This window comes from Ammospiza nelsoni, chromosome 18 (assembly GCF_027579445.1).
Source record: "Ammospiza nelsoni isolate bAmmNel1 chromosome 18, bAmmNel1.pri, whole genome shotgun sequence".
Lineage (NCBI taxonomy): Eukaryota > Metazoa > Chordata > Aves > Passeriformes > Passerellidae > Ammospiza > Ammospiza nelsoni.
Genome location: NC_080650.1, coordinates 10,059,037 through 10,079,536, shown reverse-complemented (window position 1 = coordinate 10,079,536; position 20,500 = coordinate 10,059,037). Strand labels below are relative to the sequence as shown.

Below are 20,500 nucleotides of genomic sequence, written 5' to 3'. Positions count from 1 at the left end.
GCACCCATCTGCTGGGGTTAAATCCCACAACGCTGGAAAGAATTTTAAAAGGAGTCTGTAAAAATAGCTTGTCCAGAGATGGGCTGGAGGCAGAACTGCCCCGGGGGGGACCAGCCTGGATGGGGATGGAAGCAGCAGCTCCTGAGGGGTGCAGGTGCTCCCCATCACTGAGGCTGCCCTCCAGCACAAGCAGGGATGGACAGGGAAGAGGCTTCCCGGGAATGCCAGCCCTGCTCCCCTGCATCCTCCCCAGCAGGAGCACAACCAAGGCTGGAATTTTTGCTGCCATTGCTCACGGTGTCCCCTGAGCCCATCCCCGGGAAGTGGGACCCGTCCGAGGGGACAAACCTGCCCGCACACGCTTCCAGGGCTGTGACTCAGCCCGCCTGGGTAAACAGCCGGGTAAACAGGCTCGTTTTACTTTCAAAACAAACCCAAGGAGCCGCAAAGGCCAGTTCCTCCTCCCCGAGCGAGCACGGTGTGTAATCCTTGGCATTTGTCTCCTGGGTGCTTCCGAGAGGTGCCAGCACGTTAAAGCCTGGCAGCCGCTGGAGACAAAGCGACAGATTTAGCTCGGGAGCGAAAATGCTGCTTGCTGCGAATGCCAAGGAGCAGGAAAACAAAAAGCACCTGCGAGGGAAATGCCTGCTGCTGGGGAGGCTCTGAAACATCACCTCCAAGAGGCACGGAGAGCCTGTCCCTAAGGCAGAACAGCTTTGGGCATGGCTGCAATTAGGGGGATTTACAGCCAAACGCTCTGTTCGTGCACGCGAGGGTCTCTGCATCTTGCAGGAGGTGGCTTTCCAAGGAGAAATACAGCTCCAGACATGGCATTGCACTCCCACTGCAACCCCTGACAGCCAAGGTTTGCTTATGGCTCCTTTGTTGGAAAAGGCTTTGGGCAGCCCCTGCAGAAACTCCAGTCCCAAAAGGCTCCTTCTTCCCAGGGAGCCCTGACCTGACCCTGCTGGGTTTGGGATCTCTGGGTGTTAAACACCCCCAGATGAAGCCATTTCCCATAAGGATCTCACTGTTTGATGGCTCCTCTTATGTCATTTCAGTAGCAGGTGGTGGAAGTGTGGGGGGGAGGAAAAACCTATAAAATGTTTAACATCCCTTTAGCTTCGATTTATCTGAAGAGAATTCGAACGGCACAATTTCCTCCCGCCATCTGGGTTCCACTTTAAAAGATGTTTTCTCATATCACTGCAATTTCAGAAAATCTTGTTGTACATCTATGGAAATGCAAGATGCTTCCCCTAAACTGTGCATCAGCGTGAAGCTTTTTAAACCTCAACAGCAGCTATGATATATTTTGACAGCTCCCAGACAGCTCCTGAGAGAATTTCCCTGTTCCAACACTACCCGTGCAGGGGGGCCCAGCTTTGGGAGCTGCAGTCCTACAAGGCAAAGCTCTCTGCTTGGTTTTGTACCAATTCCTGCTTGGCTTTGTCTTGTGTTGCTTCAGCACTGGGAAGAAGTTTCCCTTGCAGATCTGGCCTGAACACTTGGAGCTGCAGGCGGTGGCACACGTGTTCATCATGTGTATTTCCCACTCAGGCACCCCAAAATAGCTTAGAAACACACTGAACTGCTCCAAAACCTTCAAGACTTCTCAAAGGTCCTGACAAACATCCTGCAAGTGGGGAGTCTGGAGGAGGAGAAAGGTTCCAGTGATGTCCCTGCTGCTCTCAGCCTTTCCTAGGCACCCCAAACAACTGCAGGGAGAGCTGCTCTGAGCAGACAGCCCCCAAAATCCAGCTCCAGAGAAGAGGGAAGGCATTTCCTTCAGCATCCCGCTCCCAGCCCTTAAGCCAGGTGAGAAAGCCACCCCAGAACCCAGCTCTGAGCCTTGGCTTTGCTGAGCTCCCTGAGCCTGTGAAAGCATCCCAACTCAAACACTGACTGCCAGCCAGAGGAATGGGTTAACACAGCTCAGCACAGGCCAGGGGTGTTTGGTGTCAGAGTTTAGAGCTCAATAATCCCATAAACACAGCAGAGAACCCCTGGAGCAGCCAGTTCGTGCAGGGGATGAGCCGTGCCAGGGGGTGGCTGCATGGGGAGACACACGGGGTTCAGAAATGGGGAGAAACCAGAACAGGGGGTCCAAGGAGCCCCCACCATGGAGCTACCACAGCACTGCCCACCCCAGCACATCCCCATGCTGCCTGTGTCCCACAGCCCCAGCTCAGCAATGGGACAGCCCCAGGATGGATGGAGGAGTCACTCCTTCCCACTGGGACACTCAGGGAAGGGACACACAGGCATTTGACCAGCAGAGATTTTGGTCTATAGCCAGGAGGTTTGCTTATTTTTGAAGATATCAGTGATTGTTCCCACATGGCTCCTGCATGGCAAAGAAGGGTCCCATAGGAAAAGCTGGAGCTGACACTGAGCCAGACCCCTGCCACAGACAGACAAAGGTTTTGTCATCAAAAACCCCCCAGATTTTGGAGGGGTCTGGTAGCCCACCTAGGGCATGGACTGAACTTGGGTTTGGTAAACTTGGCAGATCAAACCTGGATGGATCTAAACCATGATCCTGCCTCATCTTAGAGCAAGAAGCCCTGTCTTGAGCAATTTCTGCCACATACAGTCCAGGGAAACCAGGGAGATTTCCAGTGGAGAAAGGGGTTGTCCCTGTGGGACCTACAGCACATCACAAGAGCCTCAGTTTCAACAACACCTTGAAACCAGGATGCATCTCTCAGGACTGCCCCAATGCCATCAGAAACCAGCTCTGGGGATCAGGTGGATGCTGGTTCTGTGGTGCTGTTCCCAAATCTGGCTCCAGCAGGATGGAGCCCCTTGCAGTGTGCTGGGAGGAGTTGGAATGCTGAGCACGCCTTCCCGACGCTCACCCTGATTTTCAGAAATTGCATTAAATCAGTATTGCTGCAAATTGCCCTCTTTTTTTGGCTCCAGCTTGATGTAAAAAGGAAAACAAATGGAGTTTTAAAATGCAGCTAATCAAGGAGTTAAAGAGAGGTTAATCCTAATGGATTAATCAGCTCACAGGAGGATGGGAAGGAGGCTCGGGTGAGAAGGAGCAGGGAAGCAGCCAAGCCTGATTCCTCCTCCCAGGGGTGAGGGAAAGGTTCAGGGGGAGCATGCAGACATTGGTGATAGTCCTTCTTCCACCTGGCTGCACCCAGCATGGGGACCACAGAGTGTGGTGGACTGGACTCAGGGATATCTTCCCTGAGGAAACAGAGCCCTCGATGCATCTGTCATCATCCCCTGAGGAAAAGGCTGAGGAGGGTTTGCCATCACCACCCTCAGCTACAGAAACCAAGAGGTGACAAAACCCAGGGCGTGGGGAGGCCCTGAGTGGCGTTAACCCCCCTGCAGAACTCTGGATGGGATTGGGAAATGGGTTTTGAGCAGAGCAAACCCATCCCAAGGCTTTCAACCACCAGGGCTGCCCTGACCCCCCTGCAGGGTCCAGCCACCAAACCCAACCATCAGCATCCTCCTCCCAGCACAGCCAGGCATCCTCCAGGGGACAAAGCCCCTTTCTTGGTAGCTAATTGGGCTTAGACATAAGAAGGGTTTGAGCATCATTAGTGGCAGTGCAAGCAAGGAGGTTTAAAGAAGGTTATTAACGATAACTGTATACAGCAGCATCATCACCCCCAAAAATATTAGATCCATTAAGTATCATTATCAAGGCCTGGAGCTAATCATTTAAGCTTAATGAAACCAATACATTTCTGCAGCAGTGCTGATCCCTCAGAGGGAGGCTGCAGCCAGGGAAGGCTCGAGGAGCAGTGGTTTCACTGCCCTGCTGGCTCTGGGCTCTGCGCTCCCCAGAGCTGAGCCCCCTTCCAGGTGCTCTCAGCAGTGATTCTCTCTCTTCAGCATCAACCTTCTGCTTTGGCAGCTCACAGATCTGCTCAATGACCACAGAATGGTTTGGAAGGGAAAGGACCTTGAAGCCCTTCTGATTCCATGAGCAGGAATACCTTCCAGCAGGCTGCTGAGAGCCCTAACCAGCCTGACCCTGGCAGGGGACTCAGCCCGCACCTCCCTCCCCTCCTTGTTTTGAGCAGTTTTCTCTTTGGAGGCCGGAGCAGAAATGATTTGGAGCCAAGGCGGCTGCGATGAGCTCACTGCTAATTATGCAGAGAAGTCATTTTGCTGTGGCTGTGGTGATGAAGTGATAGGAGAGGAGCAGAACCCCACAGCCACTCTGTGCATCACAAATTGAACAGAAATAAACCCCAAAGTGAGCAAACCAAACCCCCTGACCTCTGTGAGCCTCTGTGGGTGCTGTGCTGACCCCAAACCCACTGCAATCAGGGACAGGCAGCTCAGGCTGGGACACAAAAATGCCATCAGCTCCCCTTCCCTCTTTGTCCCTGTGTGTTTTCCAGCTCCACTTCCCTCCTTGTCCATCTGTGTTTTCCAGCTCCCCTTCCCTCTTTGTCCCTGTGTGTTTTCCACCCTGGTCCCAGCAGCAGGATCACTGCTGCAGCAGGACTCACCATCATTTTAAAGGGGAGCTGGGGATTGGCACCATCCTTATTAAAACCACTCACTCACACCTCATTTTACCTTCCCACTGGAGATGATTTAGCTTGATTTATTCTAATTAGTTGTAATTTATTGTTTTAATGAGCTCTTCTGCAGGCTTTTTGTGCTTCATAACCACCCTCCTTGGCTGCTACAATGCATTTCAAGGAGGTCTTTTAATAAGGAAAGGTTTCCAAGGCTGCTTCGGATAGGGAGGTTTTTGTTGGAGTATGAAAGGATCAAAATTAAGGCAGAATTTCCCTCTCCTCCAGGATGGGTTTGCTGGGGAGCATCTGGCTGGGAGCAGGAGGCTGCCCCTCAGCACTTCACCCACATGGCAAGAGTCTCCTTAATTATCAGCAGCATTTGCAACTGGGTTTAAAGACTGACAAAAGAAAACAAATAGGAGAAAACTCTCCTTCCTCTGGCTGCAGCTCTGGAGCAGGGAATTGGGGCCTGGAAGGTGCAGCTGCAATTCTAAGGATTGGTCAGGGATGCTCAACACCAGGGTCACCCACACTGCCCACCCAGGAGGGTCTGTGCTGCTGGAGGGGGCCAGGACACGATGCCATAATCAGAATTAATTCACCCACAGAGATCTCTCCTCCCCTCCCCTCTGCTGGGATGGGTGAAGCTGCAGGAACTTCCTGAGCTGCTCCCAGGGGTGGCTGGGCCATTTCGTGGCTTTCCAGCCTTTAATTTGGAAGGGAGAGAAAGGCCATCTGGTCAGGTGGGTTATTTCTGTGACATTGGGTTCGACCATTAGAAGAAAAAGTAAGTTTTCCCTTCTCTGTCCCCACAGCCACCACGTGGCCAAATTCCCTTTGGAGACATCCAAAATGAAGCAGATGAGATTTGCTTTGCAAGTAGAGACAAAAAGCTTCGTGAAAGCAAAACCTCCAAAGGGGGAGAAACTCCCAAAAAGAGAAACATGAAAACCCCCAAATGGCTTCAGCTCCAGCACAGAAACACATGGGTGCTTACAGGATATTTTCTCTGGCTTGAACAGAAGCAGCTGAGATTTGTGTGAGAAATAGTGAGAAACCCTTGGGGAGCCAGGGATGCTCCAGAGGGCCCTGGGAAGGGAAAATCTCCTGGAAGTGTCACAGCAAATCCCCCGTGCAAACCCAGATGGAGCCGCTGCAGGAGCGGGAACGGAGCCAGGGGAGAGCCTGGAGAGCTGCACATGGCCTGGGGGCTCTGCAGCCCCAGGGACTGAGGAGGAGGAGGATGGAGGAAGCCAGGCTGGGCTCCTGCGTGTGCAGAGGCTCCCAGAGGGGCTGGAAAGCACAAACAGCCCCATGAAACAACAAAGGGCCTCTGTGGGCACCCCAGGACACCACAGCAAGATCCAACAGGGAGCAATGAGAGACATCAAGGGTGAGCCAGTCCATGGGCACAGGAGTTAGTGATGGTGATGCTCCCCAGAGCAGGAATGGCCACAGCTCTGCCCAGCCACCTCCTGCTCCTGCCACAGGGGCTGGGCAGCGGGAAAATCAGATGAACCCTGTTCTTGGAGAAGGGACCGGGTCTCTGGAGCTTCTTGTGGATTATTTACCCAGCTCCACACGCTGCCAACCAAAATAAATCAATTCAGCTTTTGCTTCCATTTTAGGAAAATGAATCCTCTGGGACAGGCTGGGAGCTGGTGCCCTGCTGGGAGCCACGTGCTCCCCATCCCAGCCCTGGTGGGGTGCAAGCAGGACTCAGAGCCCCTCGGGCCCACTGCCCCATGTCCCTGCCTTGCTGGGGACAGACAGCAGGACACAGGCAGGAGCTTTCCTGAGCCTCCTGCCACCCTGCAGAGTCCTCCCACGGCTTGGGTGACCTTTTCCTTATCTCCTCATGTCCTCCAGCCCCTCACAGCAGCAGGTCCTGCAAGGGCAGGTTCCCATGATGTAGCCCCTTATCTCATGGTGCTGAGCCCTCCCCACCAGCCCATTCCAGCCCTGTGCTGGCAGCACTGGGGATCACCCGCTTGTGCTGCAAGGGGGATCACCAAAAATTTAACCCAAACCACAAAAGCTGCATGGACCACCCACATCTCCCTTCAGCTGCCCAGGAGAGCTTTGCTGGCACTCCTCAGAGGGAACCTTGCAAGCTCATGGTCCTGAGATGCTGCTGGGTTTCCTCCTCAGCCCCAACCCCAGAACTGCTTTTCTGGAACAGGCACTCTCCTTCCTCCTGCCCCACCAGTTACAAATTGCCCAGCATTCAAACTACTTAATCCCAGCAGCTCTTTCAGATCTGTTTGCATATTTGACCAGAACCGGCTTCTAAGAAAGAAAATAAAATAACAAAATCTTCCAAGCGCCTGCTCCTGTCTCCTCCCCATGCAGGATGCTGTGTTGGCAGCATTGGTGCTGTTCCAAGAGCAGCCTGGGAAAGGCCACATTAGGATGGCTCCTCTGTCTCCTTCAGCAGTGAAAATCATTTGGATGATGTGGATATCGGGGAGTCTGAAAAAGGGAGCACTGTCCCCCTGGAATGAGGGACAGGGCTGGCAGGGAGGTGCTGCTGTGGCTGGGCTGCCCCATGCAGTGTGAATTGCTGATAATCACAGCCCTGCCCTTTCTGCCTCGAGTGAGAGAGGTCCCAAAATGCAGAACCAGGATCTCAGCCCCTCCTGGGCCCCCTCAGGCAGCCCCAGGTTCAGACCCACCCATGGGATGCCCTCAGTCACAGGCTGTCCCTTAGAGCTGTTCTAAGCCACGAGCCACGATGTGTTCTGACACACCTGACGGGCTGGAGCTGCTCCAAACCCACAGATGTGATATCCCTGCACAGAGGCCTCCACTGCTCAGTGCTGTGGGGCTGGAGGCTCCAAACCCACACCTCACACACGAGGGAGGGTGAGCAAACTGCTCCCAGTGCCCACAGCCCCAGCTCTGCTCCCCTGGAGCCCCAGCAAGGCACAGATCCCATCCCTCTCCTCAGACACAGGGGAGAGGCTGCTGCAGGAGTGCCCCGGTGTTTCCAAACCAATTTTTGCATTTTGCCCCAGTGTTTCCAAACCAATTTTTGCATTTGCAGAAATGCCACCAGGGATTACTTGTTTAAAACCTCCTTTGCAGGGGTAATCAGATCATACTTGAAAAGAGCCTCAGGATCTGCAGTTACAATTATTTCATTAGGATGTGATACTCCAGACCATCCAGGAGCTTGGGAAGCTGCTGTTTGCACAGGCCCGAGCACGCTGCCCAGGGAAGAGGTCCTTAGTGCTAATTGCCAATGCCAACCCCGGCCATTAGGAAATTATTGCTAATGCAGCTGACAACAGCTTTTATAAGACTCTATTAAGGAATTCATCAGAAAGCAGAACCAAATAAAGCAAAAAGCTATTAAAGAAAAACAAAACTCACCCCCAAAGTGCGGGATCAGCAGGAACAAGAAGCAGGAGCTGTTGTGTGAGTGCAACAGCCCCAGAGCTGAGCCCAGGGCTCCCTTTGTCCCAGCACTGGTGTTGCATCAGCCTGGGGCCCTCCCCAAATACCCTGGGATGGGAGAGTGGCTCAGCTGTGGCTCATTCCCCCCTGGCAGCTCCCTGTGGAGTCACAGCTGGTCCCCTGCACCTGCAGCCCTGCTCAGGGAACCATCCTGTGCCAGACAGGGTGCAGGGCCAGGATATGGGTGCAGGGACCTCCAGCCCAGTGCTGGGCCTGAGCGTGTCCCCAGGAACCCCCGGGGTCCTTCTGGGAAAGGGGAAAACACCGAGGTTGGTCCTGGGGATATTTTTTCAAAAGCCTGATAAAAATAACTCTCTGAAGGGGTGAGGAAGAGGAAGGACAATTTGTGCTGGAGAGGAGGTGTCACCCACAGGGCCTGACAGCTCCAAGTGGCACAAGGACACAGGGCTGGAGCAGTGACTCATGACTTTTTGGCGTTCCATGCCGCTGTGGGTATCGCATTTCGGGGATTATATTTTATTCATAAAAATTGCTGTGCTCACAGCCCTGCCTGGCAGAGCCACAGAGGCTGAGCTTGGGGCTGGCTCTGCTCTGCACCATCAGGGGGTCCCAGCTCTGGAGCAGCTGCTGGGTGTTAAATACATTCTGCACAGCTGGGTGAGAGTGCCCAGGTTCCCCTGCTCGACCTGGCCCGTGGGTGCCTTGGTGGCACGAGGTGCTGGGCCAGGGTTTGCAGCACGTGGTGGGTGTTGTTGGTAACCACCTCCCAGAGGAGCCACAGCAAACATGTGAGGCTGTATTTTTAACTCTGAGGTCCTGCTGACATGGAAAACTGGGTGCCTGGCCCAGGTGCTGCAGAGATTGATGGAAAATTTCCTGCCTCCCGTCAGCAGCTGGGCTTTGCTAAACCAGGCACTGCAGTGGGTGACCAAATGGGGCTTTGCCCCAGGAATGATTTTAGGGCTGTGCCCAGAGCCCAGCAGACACCATTTGGGAAGTGCTTTCTCTGCAGGTGGGAAGCTGGCATGGTGGGATGGATGTGGGGATGGGGCAAATCCAACTTTCCCAACTCACAGCCTGGTTTAGCATCCCCAAGCAGGAAGAACATTTTCAACCCCCTGAGGCCACGATGAGCCCATGGTCCTTGCCAGGCCCTCGTTGGTGCAGGCATCCCACATATCTCTCTTGTCCTTGCCTTCATGGGGATAACCTGTGACAAGCTGGAAGGTGGCAGTGACAGTGACATTCCCCTTGTCCCCACCACCCTCCCACAGCCCCACCGGCTCAGCTGAGACAAGCAGAGGCTAAGAACATCAACTGGGTTTTATTCCTCAGGTCTGACAAGTAAAAGCACAAATTCTCTTTGGAAATAAGGAAAAAAAAAAAAAAACAACACCAAAACCCCAAACCAACGTTCAAAGCACGCAGATCGTTTCTCAGGATGGAGGCCACGCCGCCAGACGCGTGTCCTTCGCAGAGATGTAGTTTAAAAAAAAACAAAAAACCAACTCATGGAGGAGAAAAGACACAGAGCTACAGGTTTCCATGTCAATTTTAAAGAAAAAAACAAAAAAAACCAGGCCCTTTTTTTGCTATTGTATTATAAATATCCCATCCGAGCGACTCGGAACAAACAATAACCATAAGGAGGAGCATCCTTTCTGCTTGGCCCCGTGGGCACAACATCTCTAGCGGCACTCAGGGCGCCAGAAGCCCTCGGGGGCGGTGGGCTGGCACCCGGTGCGTGCCCCGGCTCTCGGCGGGGGTGGCGGGTGCTGCCATCATCCCTGCGAGCCAGCGGCACCCGTCACCCTTGCCCGAGGCTGTCAGGATGCCGCAGGGACCGGGGGAAGGGGAAGGGGACGAAGGGACGGGGATGCCGGGGGTGCCGGCTCAGGTGCAGGTCGCCTCCTGGCTCTCGACGGGGATCTCGCTGCCGCCGCTGCCCTCGCCGTACTGCTGGTAGGGGGGGATCTGGGGCGCCTCGATGATCAGCAGCCCCTCCGGGGACAAGGAGGCGAACACCGTGATGGGATCCACCTCGTAGGGCAGCCTGCAGGGGGGCAGGAGAGACGGGATGGGTTAGGATGCTGCGTTCCCGGTGCATCCCGACCCTCGGAGCCCAGGGGATGGCAAGGGTGTTTTAAGGGGGTGGCAGCAGCCCCGGCGCCCCGGCAAAGCCTCTGTTATTGCTGGAGCGCCTGGGAATGTGCGGGGGATATTTGGAGCGGGCTCCTGGCCCCGCGGGAGCTCTGTTTAATCTCCCCGGCAGATGTGTTTGACGGGATGTCAGCGCCGCGCGGGGCAGGAGAAAATCCCGGCCAGCCTTGCCCGTAAAAGGAGCCCGAGCGCCCGGCAGCAGCGAGCCCCAGCCTCCCCGTGGGAGCTCGGGACGCACAGCGCTCCTCCAGGCTGGAAAAGCAAAGCGGAGCCGCTGCCAGCCGAGGAAACCCTTCCCATGCCCTGGGCTCCGATGCTTTTCGCTGTTCACCCCGTGCGAGCCCCGCGGGTGGGACCTGCCCCCCGCGTGGGTCGGGGCTCGCCTTCGCGGTGCTGTTGCCAAAGCGAGCCGCGGGTGAGTCACGGCGATAGCGATCGCTCGGACATCACGGGGATGCGGGGATGTGCCGGCATGGAGCCCGCCCGCCGTGCCCGCTGCTCCCGGGCTCGCCTCCTCCCCGCTCCCCCGGGCATGGAGAACACTGACACAGCCTCAAAAAAGGCCTCCTCCTCCTCTCTTTCCCTTGGGAAATCACCCCGTGGCCCGGGGAGGCCAGGCAGGTGCTGCAGAGGAGCAGATTTTGGGATGGAACAGTCCCTGCGTGTGTGAGCTGGGGCACGGGGACTGGCAGAGCTCGGCCGGACCAGCCGGTACCTACTGGATTTTCTTGGTGAAGTTCTTGGAGACGATCCCTCCTTCCACCTGCTGCTCCTCGTGTTTGCCTGCAGGGAAGGCCAACACCCCACATCAGCACCTTATTATTTTTTCCCCAACAAACAACAACAACTAAACCCAACAGGAGAGTTTTCCGAGCAGCTGTTTCCCTGTCCCAGTGCAAACTCTTTCTCTGGGGAGGGCTCAGGAAGCCTCTCCATGTGGGGAAGGAGATGCTAGACACAGCACAGCCACATTTCCAGTGGAAAACTGGGGTCTCACAGGCTGCCAAGAACTGGGGCTTAAGAAAATAAACAAATAATAAAACCATTGTTGGTGGCAGCATCCCCCTTGGCCTCGCCCCCAAGGATGGGCTCTTTTCTGCCCCTCTGTCAAGTTGGGTGTTCCTGTACCTGGAGCATCAGCCAGAGGCTGCCTGGACCCCCCTGAGCTGTGGCTGTCCCCCTATGCTGCAGTGAGCTCCAAACAAACACTCAGAGCTGTGTTAGGTGGCAGCCCCCAGCCCTCCCGGGTGATCCCAGCCCGGGGGACCCAGGGACAATGGGAATGTCACTGCCAGGCTGATGGGACACTGAGGGCAGTCGTGGGCACCCCAGAAGTGCCGGACCCTATACCCACTGCTCCCGACATTAATTTACATTTCAGGGATGTGTTTGTGGCTGACTCAGCCAGGCTGGGCTGGGGGCTGCGAGCAGCTGCTCCTTTCCTCCCAGCCTCTCCCTCGGCCCCTTTAAAGGGAATCTCCCTCCGTGCCGACCTCACCCTGGCTATAATTAACCGAGCAGAGCTGGGGCCCCTCTTGGCTGCTGGCTCCGGGTGCTGCCAGCCAGGGCACAAAGCAGGGAGATCTACCCCAAAGGACACGTGTCCTTCCTCATTTTGGCAGCAAACCACCATGGCTTGTGAGCCAGATCCCCCTCGTGACACCCAAACTGCCTCTGGAGATGCCCCAAAGCCCTTCTGCAGCCCTCCCCTGCTCCCAAACAGGGGGTTCTGCCGCCCCCTTAAAACAAAGGCGATTTTGGCACTTTGCAGCAATCCCTTGAGCTGGCAGTGCCACCTCCCCGCTGCCCTGGCTCTCACCTGACACCTCGACGTAGCCATCCTTGGTTTTGACGGTGAGCTCCTCGGGTTTGAAGCTGTGCACGTTGACACACACCTTCCAGGGCTCGCGGGGGAAGGGCGCGGGGCTGCGGCTCTCGGGGTACCCCCCGAAGTGGGCGCCGTACGCGGGGGCCATGGGGGGCGTGCGGCCCAGCCCGGCGCGCAGCGGGCCCGGCCAGGTGGTGGTGAGCCGGGGCCGAGCCCAGTCGGGCCAGTCCGCCGTCAGGTCCCCGGGGAAGGGCGACAAGCCGAAGTCATCGTCCAGCAGGCGCGAGGTCAGGCCGGGCTCCCGGAAAGGGTCGCGGAGGCTGCGCCTGCCGGGGTAGTGGCAGGAGAAGGGCATCTGGCTGTCGGCCATGGCTGCCTTCCGAGGGGTCTGAGCGTGTCCCCGCGGCTCTCACGCGGAGCCTCAGCCTCTGTGCGGCTGCTCCTGGCTGCAAACTTCCCCCGGGAGCCTGTCCCGGAGGAGGCGCATCCACGCCGGGTGGGACGCGGGTGCGCGGGGACGGTGCCTCCTTCCCGGCACCAGGTGAAGGACGAGGAGAAAATCAATTCGGGCTGAATCACCGGGAGCCGGAGGAGCGCAGGAAGGACGGAGGGAGCTCTCTGGCCGCGAGAAAACGCTTCCTGTCTGGCTGCGATCCCAGGACTGGGGAGAGGAAAATAAAACTTCTTGTCAGGAGAGAGAAAAAAAAAATAATAAACCCAAATATCCTGAGATTAAAAAGCTTCTCTCTCACTTCTCACTCTCCAGCACTTTATGTGCAACTTTCCCTGCTGCTCCTGGGTGAGAGCTGCAATAAATGCCTGAGCCTGGAGCCCAGAAACTTCTCTAACCTTCCAGCCGTTGGGCGAGAACTATTTATATGGATTTCGGAGGAGGGGGGTGTGTGTTTTGCAAGTCCTGCCCTGTCAGCCGAGTATTTTGGAGAGGATGAAACAGCCGAGGAGAATTTGGGCAGTGGCAGCTGACCTCTGCTGAGGATCCCGGCTGCCACGGGGCCGCGGCGCTTCGGCAGCTGCCCCAGCCCCTGTCGCCCCCTCCTGCTGCTCTGCCCGCCCAAAATAGCCCCCAAGCTCAGCCGGGGCTGGCTGCTTTCACCCCGCTGTCACCTGTTAAAAATACCGCGGTGGGGCTGAGCGAGCTGCTCCCCTCACTGTACAGCCGCGTGTCCCCAGGGCACCGCCGTGCCGGGAAATGGGTCACCCACTGCTGGCACCCCCGGCAGTGGCACCCCACGGGGGTGGGTGGGCAGTGTTTGGGGCAGGGGCACAGGGTGAGCCTCTCCGGGATGCCTCTCTGGCCATCTTCACCAGCTGGGCCCGCAGAAGCATCCCCTGACTGCGGGAAGGAGATGGACCCTGGGCAGCAGCAGCGCTGCTCAGCACCTGCCTCATCCTCATCCTCCTCATCCTCCTGGCCCCGCCGCATGCCCCGGCCCTGCCGCAATCGCGGTGCGGGCAGGGCGAGGCGTTAATCACAGCCGCGGCCGGGCCCGTAATTACAGGGCAGCGGCGGGAGCGGGCTGCGAGCTGTGGGAAGGGGCGCGGCAGCAGCGCTGGAGGGGCAGCTCCGAGCCAGCATCACCGGGGACACGGCCCGAGCCCGGCCACGGGCGGGGGAACGGCTGGCACGGATGGGGTCCCCATGGAGGCGGTCCGGGCACGGCTCCGGTGGGCAGCGCTGGAGGATGGGATGTGATCGATGAGGGTGACGTTGGCACTTCCTCATGCCGCATCCTGGCTCTGCATCATGCTCCTTCTCTCCAGCATCTGCAATTTTTCTAATGGACTCTGTGGAAGTAATTGCAGCTTTAATGCAGCACAGGCCGCTCAGGGATGGAGCCGCTGGTGGCTCCGTGGCATTAATCACGCTGGGGACGGGGAGCTGCCTCTCCTTGGCTAGGGCAGGGCTGCCCCCCGAGCATGGGGACACACAGGGGTCTCCCTGGGGTCCGGAGGGATGCCTGGAGGTGCCAGCTGAGTACTCCTGGTGTGGGGAGGCAGCTGCTGCTGGAGGGACTGAGCATCCCCGTCCATTCCCTTGTCCTGCTCGGCTGCCTCTGCCTGCCTGGGGACTCCTGGTGCCCGTGGGTGACAGTACAGGGGCAGTCCTGGCGGTCACTGACACACAGCATGAGCTCAGCTGGGCACAGCTTGGCTGGGGAGCAGGATCGCCCCAGCACCCAGCCCTGCCACCCCCTTGGGCAAACAGCAGCGCACGGGGTGAGAGGGACAAGCCCCGAGGAGGTTTCAGGCAGTCCCACGATCCTGCCGCGTTTCCAGGAGCCTCACAACATCCCCCATCCCACATTGCCCACATAGCTCCAGGCCATCCTCCCTCCCCGGCCAGGAATTCTTTCTGTCGCCTTGTTCACCCCCATTAGTCACACGTCCCCTCCTCCCGCCTGCTCTCACCCTCTCTGGGCCATCCCAATTTAGCTCCTGTTGTCATTCCAATCCTCCCGGCTGCCTCCCACCCCGAGCCACCCCACATCAGCTCTGGGAAGCATGGAGTGCCCTTGCAGCCCCCCTTCTCCTCTGGGTTGACACACACCTGGGGATGCTGCCCCGTGTCCCCACCTGTGCCCTGCCCAGACCTTTCCTGGGTGCCCATTTGAGGAGCATGGGGACATGGGGACATGGCCCAGTGCTGCTGCTCCTCTGGGGGACTTCAGGGTGCTGGAGAGTCCCCACTGCCCCTGGCTGCTGCCCAGAAGGTGCCAATGGCAGGACCCTGTGGCATGGGAACTCTGTGCAGGAAGGGAAGGGCACAGCCCCGAGGAGAGCACTGGTGAGCCCAGTGTGACCTCCAGGGACAGATGGGCACATTTCTGGCTTGGGCTCCCGGTGCCTGAACAGGGTGGGGGGATCCAAGGGCCTGGCAAAGGGCAGCAGGAGCCTGGCCAAGCAGGAAAGCAGAGCTGCCAGAAATACTAGCCCACAACTTTTTTTTGCTTCAGCCAGTGCCCTGAGGAGCCAGTCCTCAGCAGCTGGGAGTGGAGGCACATGCCCTTCCCTGCAGAGCAGCTGAAACAACCCGAAATATCCCACCACACGCACTTGTATGCAAAAGGAACATGATGCAAAGGAAATACTGTCCAAACCTTTATTGGAACCTTTTTCTAACCAGGCTAACAACTCAAACACCCAGGAAGACTAAAGGATACAGAACACAAGTGGATGGAGAGCAAGGGGAGCTTTACAGTGAACTCAAACAAACAGATGTGCCGGTGTCGGTGGAATCAACCAACAGGCAGAGAACAGAGGCACCATTTCCCTCCTGGCTTTTCTCACATCTGGGCTTTTGTTCTACATCTTTTGCTCATTCCCCGAGTTTCAAAGGTGGAGAGCTGCCCTGGGTTGGTGAGGGTGTTGTTCTCTAGGCAACAGCCCAAAAGCTGGGGTGCTTGACACTGTTGCTTTGGAGACCCTCCCAGTCATGTGCAAACTGCCAGGTTGCAGCAAAGTGATGAGAATGATTTATTCTCTGGTGAAGAGGTAATAAAACCCCACTGGACACTAAAGGGCAAAGTCTTCCTTTAGGCACCTGAACCTGCCCCTTTCTCAAATACCCCAGGAGCCCGAGGCTGGGCACCCAGCAGCCCAGCACTGGCACTCACTGGCTGGCACTGGAGCTGTGTCCACACTCAGCAGCACAGGCAGCTCTGCCCCAGGAGCACAAACACCTCCCTGAGTGAGCAGAGCAGTGGCTGCAGCCTTGGTGGAGCGATGCTGGGGCAGGGTGGGACTTTTAGCACATCTCATTTTAGCTCTTCCCAAAGCTGGGGGAGGATGCCTGCAGCAAGTTGGACACAGCAGGGGAGGCCTCCCAGCCCTGCTAGCTACTGAGCTCACATCAGGGAAAAGCTACTGGCACAAAGCCTGGGGAAGGGGGCAAAGCAGGGCACAGCACGAGGGTCTCAGGATGGGGCAGGGTGGGCATCCTTCCTTCCTGGTGGAGACCACGGCCAGTCACTTCCATCCTATTCCCTTCCTCATCACTGATCCAAAGGGTGACAAGTGTCCCCAACCTCCAGAGGGAAGAGGGGACCAGCAGTGGGAGATCAGAGAACTCCAGGGATTTTTGGTGATGGCAGCCCTGTGCCACATGGCAGAGGAAGAGGAGCAGGGTTATTCCTCCACCAGAGCTGGCTGTCACCTCTGAAGTCCCCACTCATTTCCAGGGGGATCTGATTTGTCAACAGAAGCTGCTTCAAGGAAATGGAGAGTTTTCCCCTGCCTTGCCCATCTCCATCACAATGAGGTTCCTCTCTAAGTACTGGTGGTGAGGTCCAAATGAACCAAATTTACCTTCCTCTCTCCAACATATCTGGCACCACTTCAAAGGCTCCTGCCTTCATGGACCCAACAGCATCACCCAAATAGCTTTTTTAAAGTAATGCTCAATAAATAGAAGAAATAAATATTAAATAGAGGCCAAGTCCCCTCAGCCTGTTCAATATATGTACAATGCATAGCAAAGTAACAGTGATTGGCTGTTGCAGACAAGTTTGGTACAAATTCAGTCCCCAAAACAACAAAAACATTGAGAAAATTGCAGTTAACATAAAGCAAAGCTCAGCCAAGTGCTGCAACCAAAGAAGAAAGAACAGAAGAACAGTGATTTGAAACATCCCTTGTCTTTGCTTCCCAGCAAACCTGCAGAAATGGTGTTGGATTTTCTGGAACATGGGGTTGGGACAGGGGGGACAAACCCAGAGCCAAGGCAGGTCCAGTGAATGGGGAGAGTTGATGGCTCCAGGGTCAAAGGGACATTTGGGAGTGAGTGCTGTGACATGGGCTCTGCCAGGGAAAGGCAGCAGGGGTGCTTGTGGGATGATTCAAAATCATGGCTGGGAAAGAGCCTTTGAGTTTGAGACTCCCAAAAACCAGCCCAGATATTATCCTGATGTTGTGGCCAGCCCTGAACACCCCTTGTGTGCCTGACCACAACAGCAATTCACCAACACCAAAGTGACCCAGCTGCTTTTCCTCCAGGTGAACCTGCCCTTTGCAGACAGCACCTGCAGCAATCTCAGATGTTGGATGCAGAGCAAAAATCCATAAAAGCAGTGAATGAGAGAAACAACTTAAAAAAAAAATTTAAAAAGCACTGGCAAAAGGCACAGAGACAGAAAAACTCACAGCTTCACACAAACCCACAGAAACCCCATCTGTCCACTAACAGGAAGGGTGTACTAAAGCTTGTACTAAAAATATTAAATAAGTTAAAAAATAAATAACACCGAGGGAAACTCACATGTATATGCACATGTGCACACACACACATACACACAGAGCCTTGATCAGATCCGTCACCAGAGGCTGGATTTTGCAAGGACCTTCCGCGGGGATCGCTTTCTCACAGTCTCATCTCCTTTGTTTTCCCATGGGTGGGTCAGCGCGCAGGGATGAACACGGCAGGGCAGTCCTGGCATCCTCGCCGGGAGCGCGGCGGTGGCGGCGGGAGCGGGCGGGTTTCGGGCTGGGCGCTGCCGGCGCAGCCAAGGCAAACAGCGCGGGGCCAGCTGGCTCCCGGCCGGGCCCGCGCAGGCGACACTCCGCTGGTGGCACCGCCACGCAGACCCTCGCTGTCACCTCCGACGCGTCCCAGACCCGATTCTGCGCTCACACCCATCGCATTCCTGCACGAATCTAATGAGAAACCCGAGATTCCAAGGTGAAAGCGCGCAGATCTGCCCTGCGTCCCTTCGTGTGTCCCGTGAGAGAGCACAGGGACACGGTGGCAGCAGGAGTGACTGTCACTCCTCCGGCCACCTCACTGAGAGGGGCCACAGCTGTAAACCTTTACACGAGACCGGCGGCATGGATACATTTGAACAAACAAACAGATCCAAAAATAACTTAACGTTAGAAAAAAGAAATCAGAATAAATAAATACTGGTCCGTTCTGACATACAATTAAAAATAGAATAATAATAATATTAAATAAATAAATAAATAAATAATTTAGAGAGGTTTACTCCAATGCAAGTCTGCTTGGGAAAACCCCAGGAGCGTTTAGCTGCCACGGACTGTACAGGCAGAGGCAGTCCTTGATGGAGGGATCAGCTGGATGAGTGCAGGAGCTGCCCCACACAACCCCTGGGGTCATCTCCTGACCCACACGGGGTGGGTGCTGCCAACCCTGCCGTGGTGCTTCCATCATCTGTCCCCAGCCACGAGGATTCCAGTCAGTGTGAGTTTGGTATTTACACCAGTTGCACAAAGCCCCTCTTCTTTCCTTTCCTTCCGTGGTTTTGGATCTCCGGGCTTGCTGCTTCCTGCTGCAGCTCCGCGTGTGCATTACGGGGTGCCAAGGGGCAGGGGGTGCTCCTGAAACACTGGGAGAGCTGGGGAGCTCTGGGATCCCATCACTGCCTTTGGATCTTCCCAGGGAGCAGAAGGATGGGGCATTTCAGCATCAGACTGGGAGAGACTCTTTGGGGAAGAAGCATGAGGTTTTCAGCCCTTTTGAGAGGGAGTTTGCTGCAGAGAGTGGCCAAGGGGCCGCTGCTGGGGCCAGCACAGGAGGGAGGGCAGTGGCATCCTGTCTTTGATCCCTGGAGCATTTGCTCAGCCCTGCCAGGAGCACTTCTCTCTGTATCCTAGAAAGGGCCTTTCCAGAGGTTGGACCCATCCCCACTAAGCCACCAACCATACCAGTGCCCAGCTCTCTGCCTCAGCCCCCTCATCCTCACATTGCCTGCAGCAAGCAGGGTGAGGCATGAGGGTCTGGGAAAAGGGGGAGCTTTGGCCATTGAAGGCACAGGACAAGGGGAACCAGCATCAGGAAAGATCCTGGGAAAGAGGCCCTGACATAAAACTTCCTCCTGTACCACCCAGATGCAATCCCTGCCTGTGCTGCTGTACTTTCCAACAGATAACAGATTTATAGGCTTGCTGAGGCAATCACCCAGTTCCACCACAGCAGCTCATGGCACTCAGCCTTCCTCCCCTTGATGCTTTGTCCCTTTTCCAGCTGCCAGGGGCCTGTAGGTAATTCTGTAGATGGGGGGTGGGTTGCATTCCTTTTGAGCCCCTCTCCTCCTGCAGATGGTGGCTGCACTCAGCCCTTTTCTGTAACACTTAAACAACACACACCTCCTTGACTCATTAAGCCCAAACTCGTTAATAATCATGCAGGATGGAAGGGGAGGGGATGGAAAAAGGGAGGGAGGGAAGTCTTAAGCCCAAATTAGCGTCTCTAAGCACCCAGGTGTTGTAAGAGAAATAAACTCCTCGGCACCAGCTCAGCCTGTGCTGGGAGAAGCCTTTGTTACCCGGCAAAACACAGTAATTGCGCAGGCAGCTGGGCTGGCACGGAGACAAAACCCCAGGGCCCAGGGCAGCCTGTGGCTCCCTGGCAAAACAGGCAATTAGTGGGGGCCCTTCCTGTCCCCCTGCCCTGCTCCAGCCTCCCAGTAACAAACTGGGGCACCAGTGCATCCTGCTGCAGCCTGGCACTGGCCTTGCAGCTGTGCTGCTGATGCTGCCCCGGGACAGCCAGAGGGGCTCAAGGAGGAATTCCAGGATCGCCTGGAATCCTGCTGTGTGTTTTGAGGAAGGGGAATGGGGGTCCCCTGGCTCTTGCAATGCCCTTTTAACCCTGTGTGTTCTGACTGCACCCCACAACTGCCATCTCTGCACCTCCCTCTGGTCCCACCAGCAATGCACTCCAAGGGCAATGCTCCCTGAAGAAGAACCTCAACCCAACCTGTCTGAGGCTCCTCCAAGAGGGGAAGCCCACAGCCCCTGTCTCCCCTGCGTGGCCTGGCCCTTGGAGCACAGCACGGCACCACCTCCTCTCTGCCTTGTACCCCACGAGCCCCAGGCCTGCTTCAGACCTCAGCAGGTGGTTTGCAAGCAATTCAGTGCTGGGGGGATAAAACAACCCTGCAAAAGGTGCTGCTGCCTGGTAGGAAAGGGCAGGAGAAAGAGCAAACAGGCTTTTTTTTCCCCCCAGGAAGTACATTGGGAGGGATTTCTAGCCTTCTATTTATAGCAGGGACTGGCTGACTGGCAAAAAATAAATATTTTCTCTGCAGAGCGGGCAGCAGCTCTGGAGGAGAGACCCAAAGGACCTAGTATTTGCCTTGGTGGGGACAGCCATTCCCCCACCCATCACCGAAGTTTTCCAGCAAACTCCTCCCCATCTGGGTCTGTCTCTCCAGCAGAAGTAAATTTGTTGGTTCCTGGTTTGTCAGAAGAGCAAGGAGCAGAGTTCTTTCCTTTGGACCGCTGGTAGTGCTTTGGAGAGCAGTAGCAATGGGGAGATGGGAGCATCGGGGAGGATGGAGCAGGTCTGAGCTGACAGACCCTCTCTAAAGCACCGACCCTTCTTCCAGCCTGGCCTGGGGAGCTGGCACGGAGCCACCCGCTCCGCTGGGGAGGAGGGGCTGCACCAGGCGCTCCAGGGCTCTCACTCCCAGCCGGGGAAGGGGGACCCGGCAATGCCACCGCGTCAGTATCGGGGATGATTGCTATCGATGGCCAGGTAGGTGGGAAGGAAGCGGAGAATGCCAGGAATGTGGCGGTGACGCCGGCACCCGGTGTCAGCCAGCAGTGGCACTCC

General features: G+C 56.3%; 1 protein-coding gene across 1 annotated transcript; it reads right to left on the bottom strand.

The window, feature by feature from the left end:
- Positions 1 to 9,227: 9,227 nt before the first annotated feature.
- Positions 9,228 to 12,756, bottom strand: HSPB8 (heat shock protein family B (small) member 8). Its single transcript, XM_059485211.1, has 4 exons — positions 12,663 to 12,756; positions 11,902 to 12,571; positions 10,802 to 10,865; positions 9,228 to 9,975 (listed from the first exon to the last, which is right to left on the bottom strand). The coding sequence occupies exons 2-4, from the start codon at positions 12,278 to 12,280 to the stop codon at positions 9,816 to 9,818; spliced, it is 603 nt and encodes a 200-aa protein (XP_059341194.1). The 5' UTR covers positions 12,281 to 12,571; positions 12,663 to 12,756; the 3' UTR covers positions 9,228 to 9,815.
- Between the last annotated feature and the right edge of the window lie 7,744 nt (positions 12,757 to 20,500).

Excerpts from the sequence above, each read along its gene's own strand:
- HSPB8 (XM_059485211.1), bottom strand. The coding sequence starts at position 12,280 with ATGGCCGACAGCCAGATGCCCTTCTCCTGCCACTACCCCGGCAGGCGC. Across the intron at positions 10,866-11,901 it reads TGGCTACGTCGAGGTGTCAG|GCAAACACGAGGAGCAGCAG; the intron begins GTGAGAGCCAGG and ends CCTTCCCTGCAG. Across the intron at positions 9,976-10,801 it reads AACTTCACCAAGAAAATCCA|GCTGCCCTACGAGGTGGATC; the intron begins GTAGGTACCGGC and ends GCCCCCCTGCAG.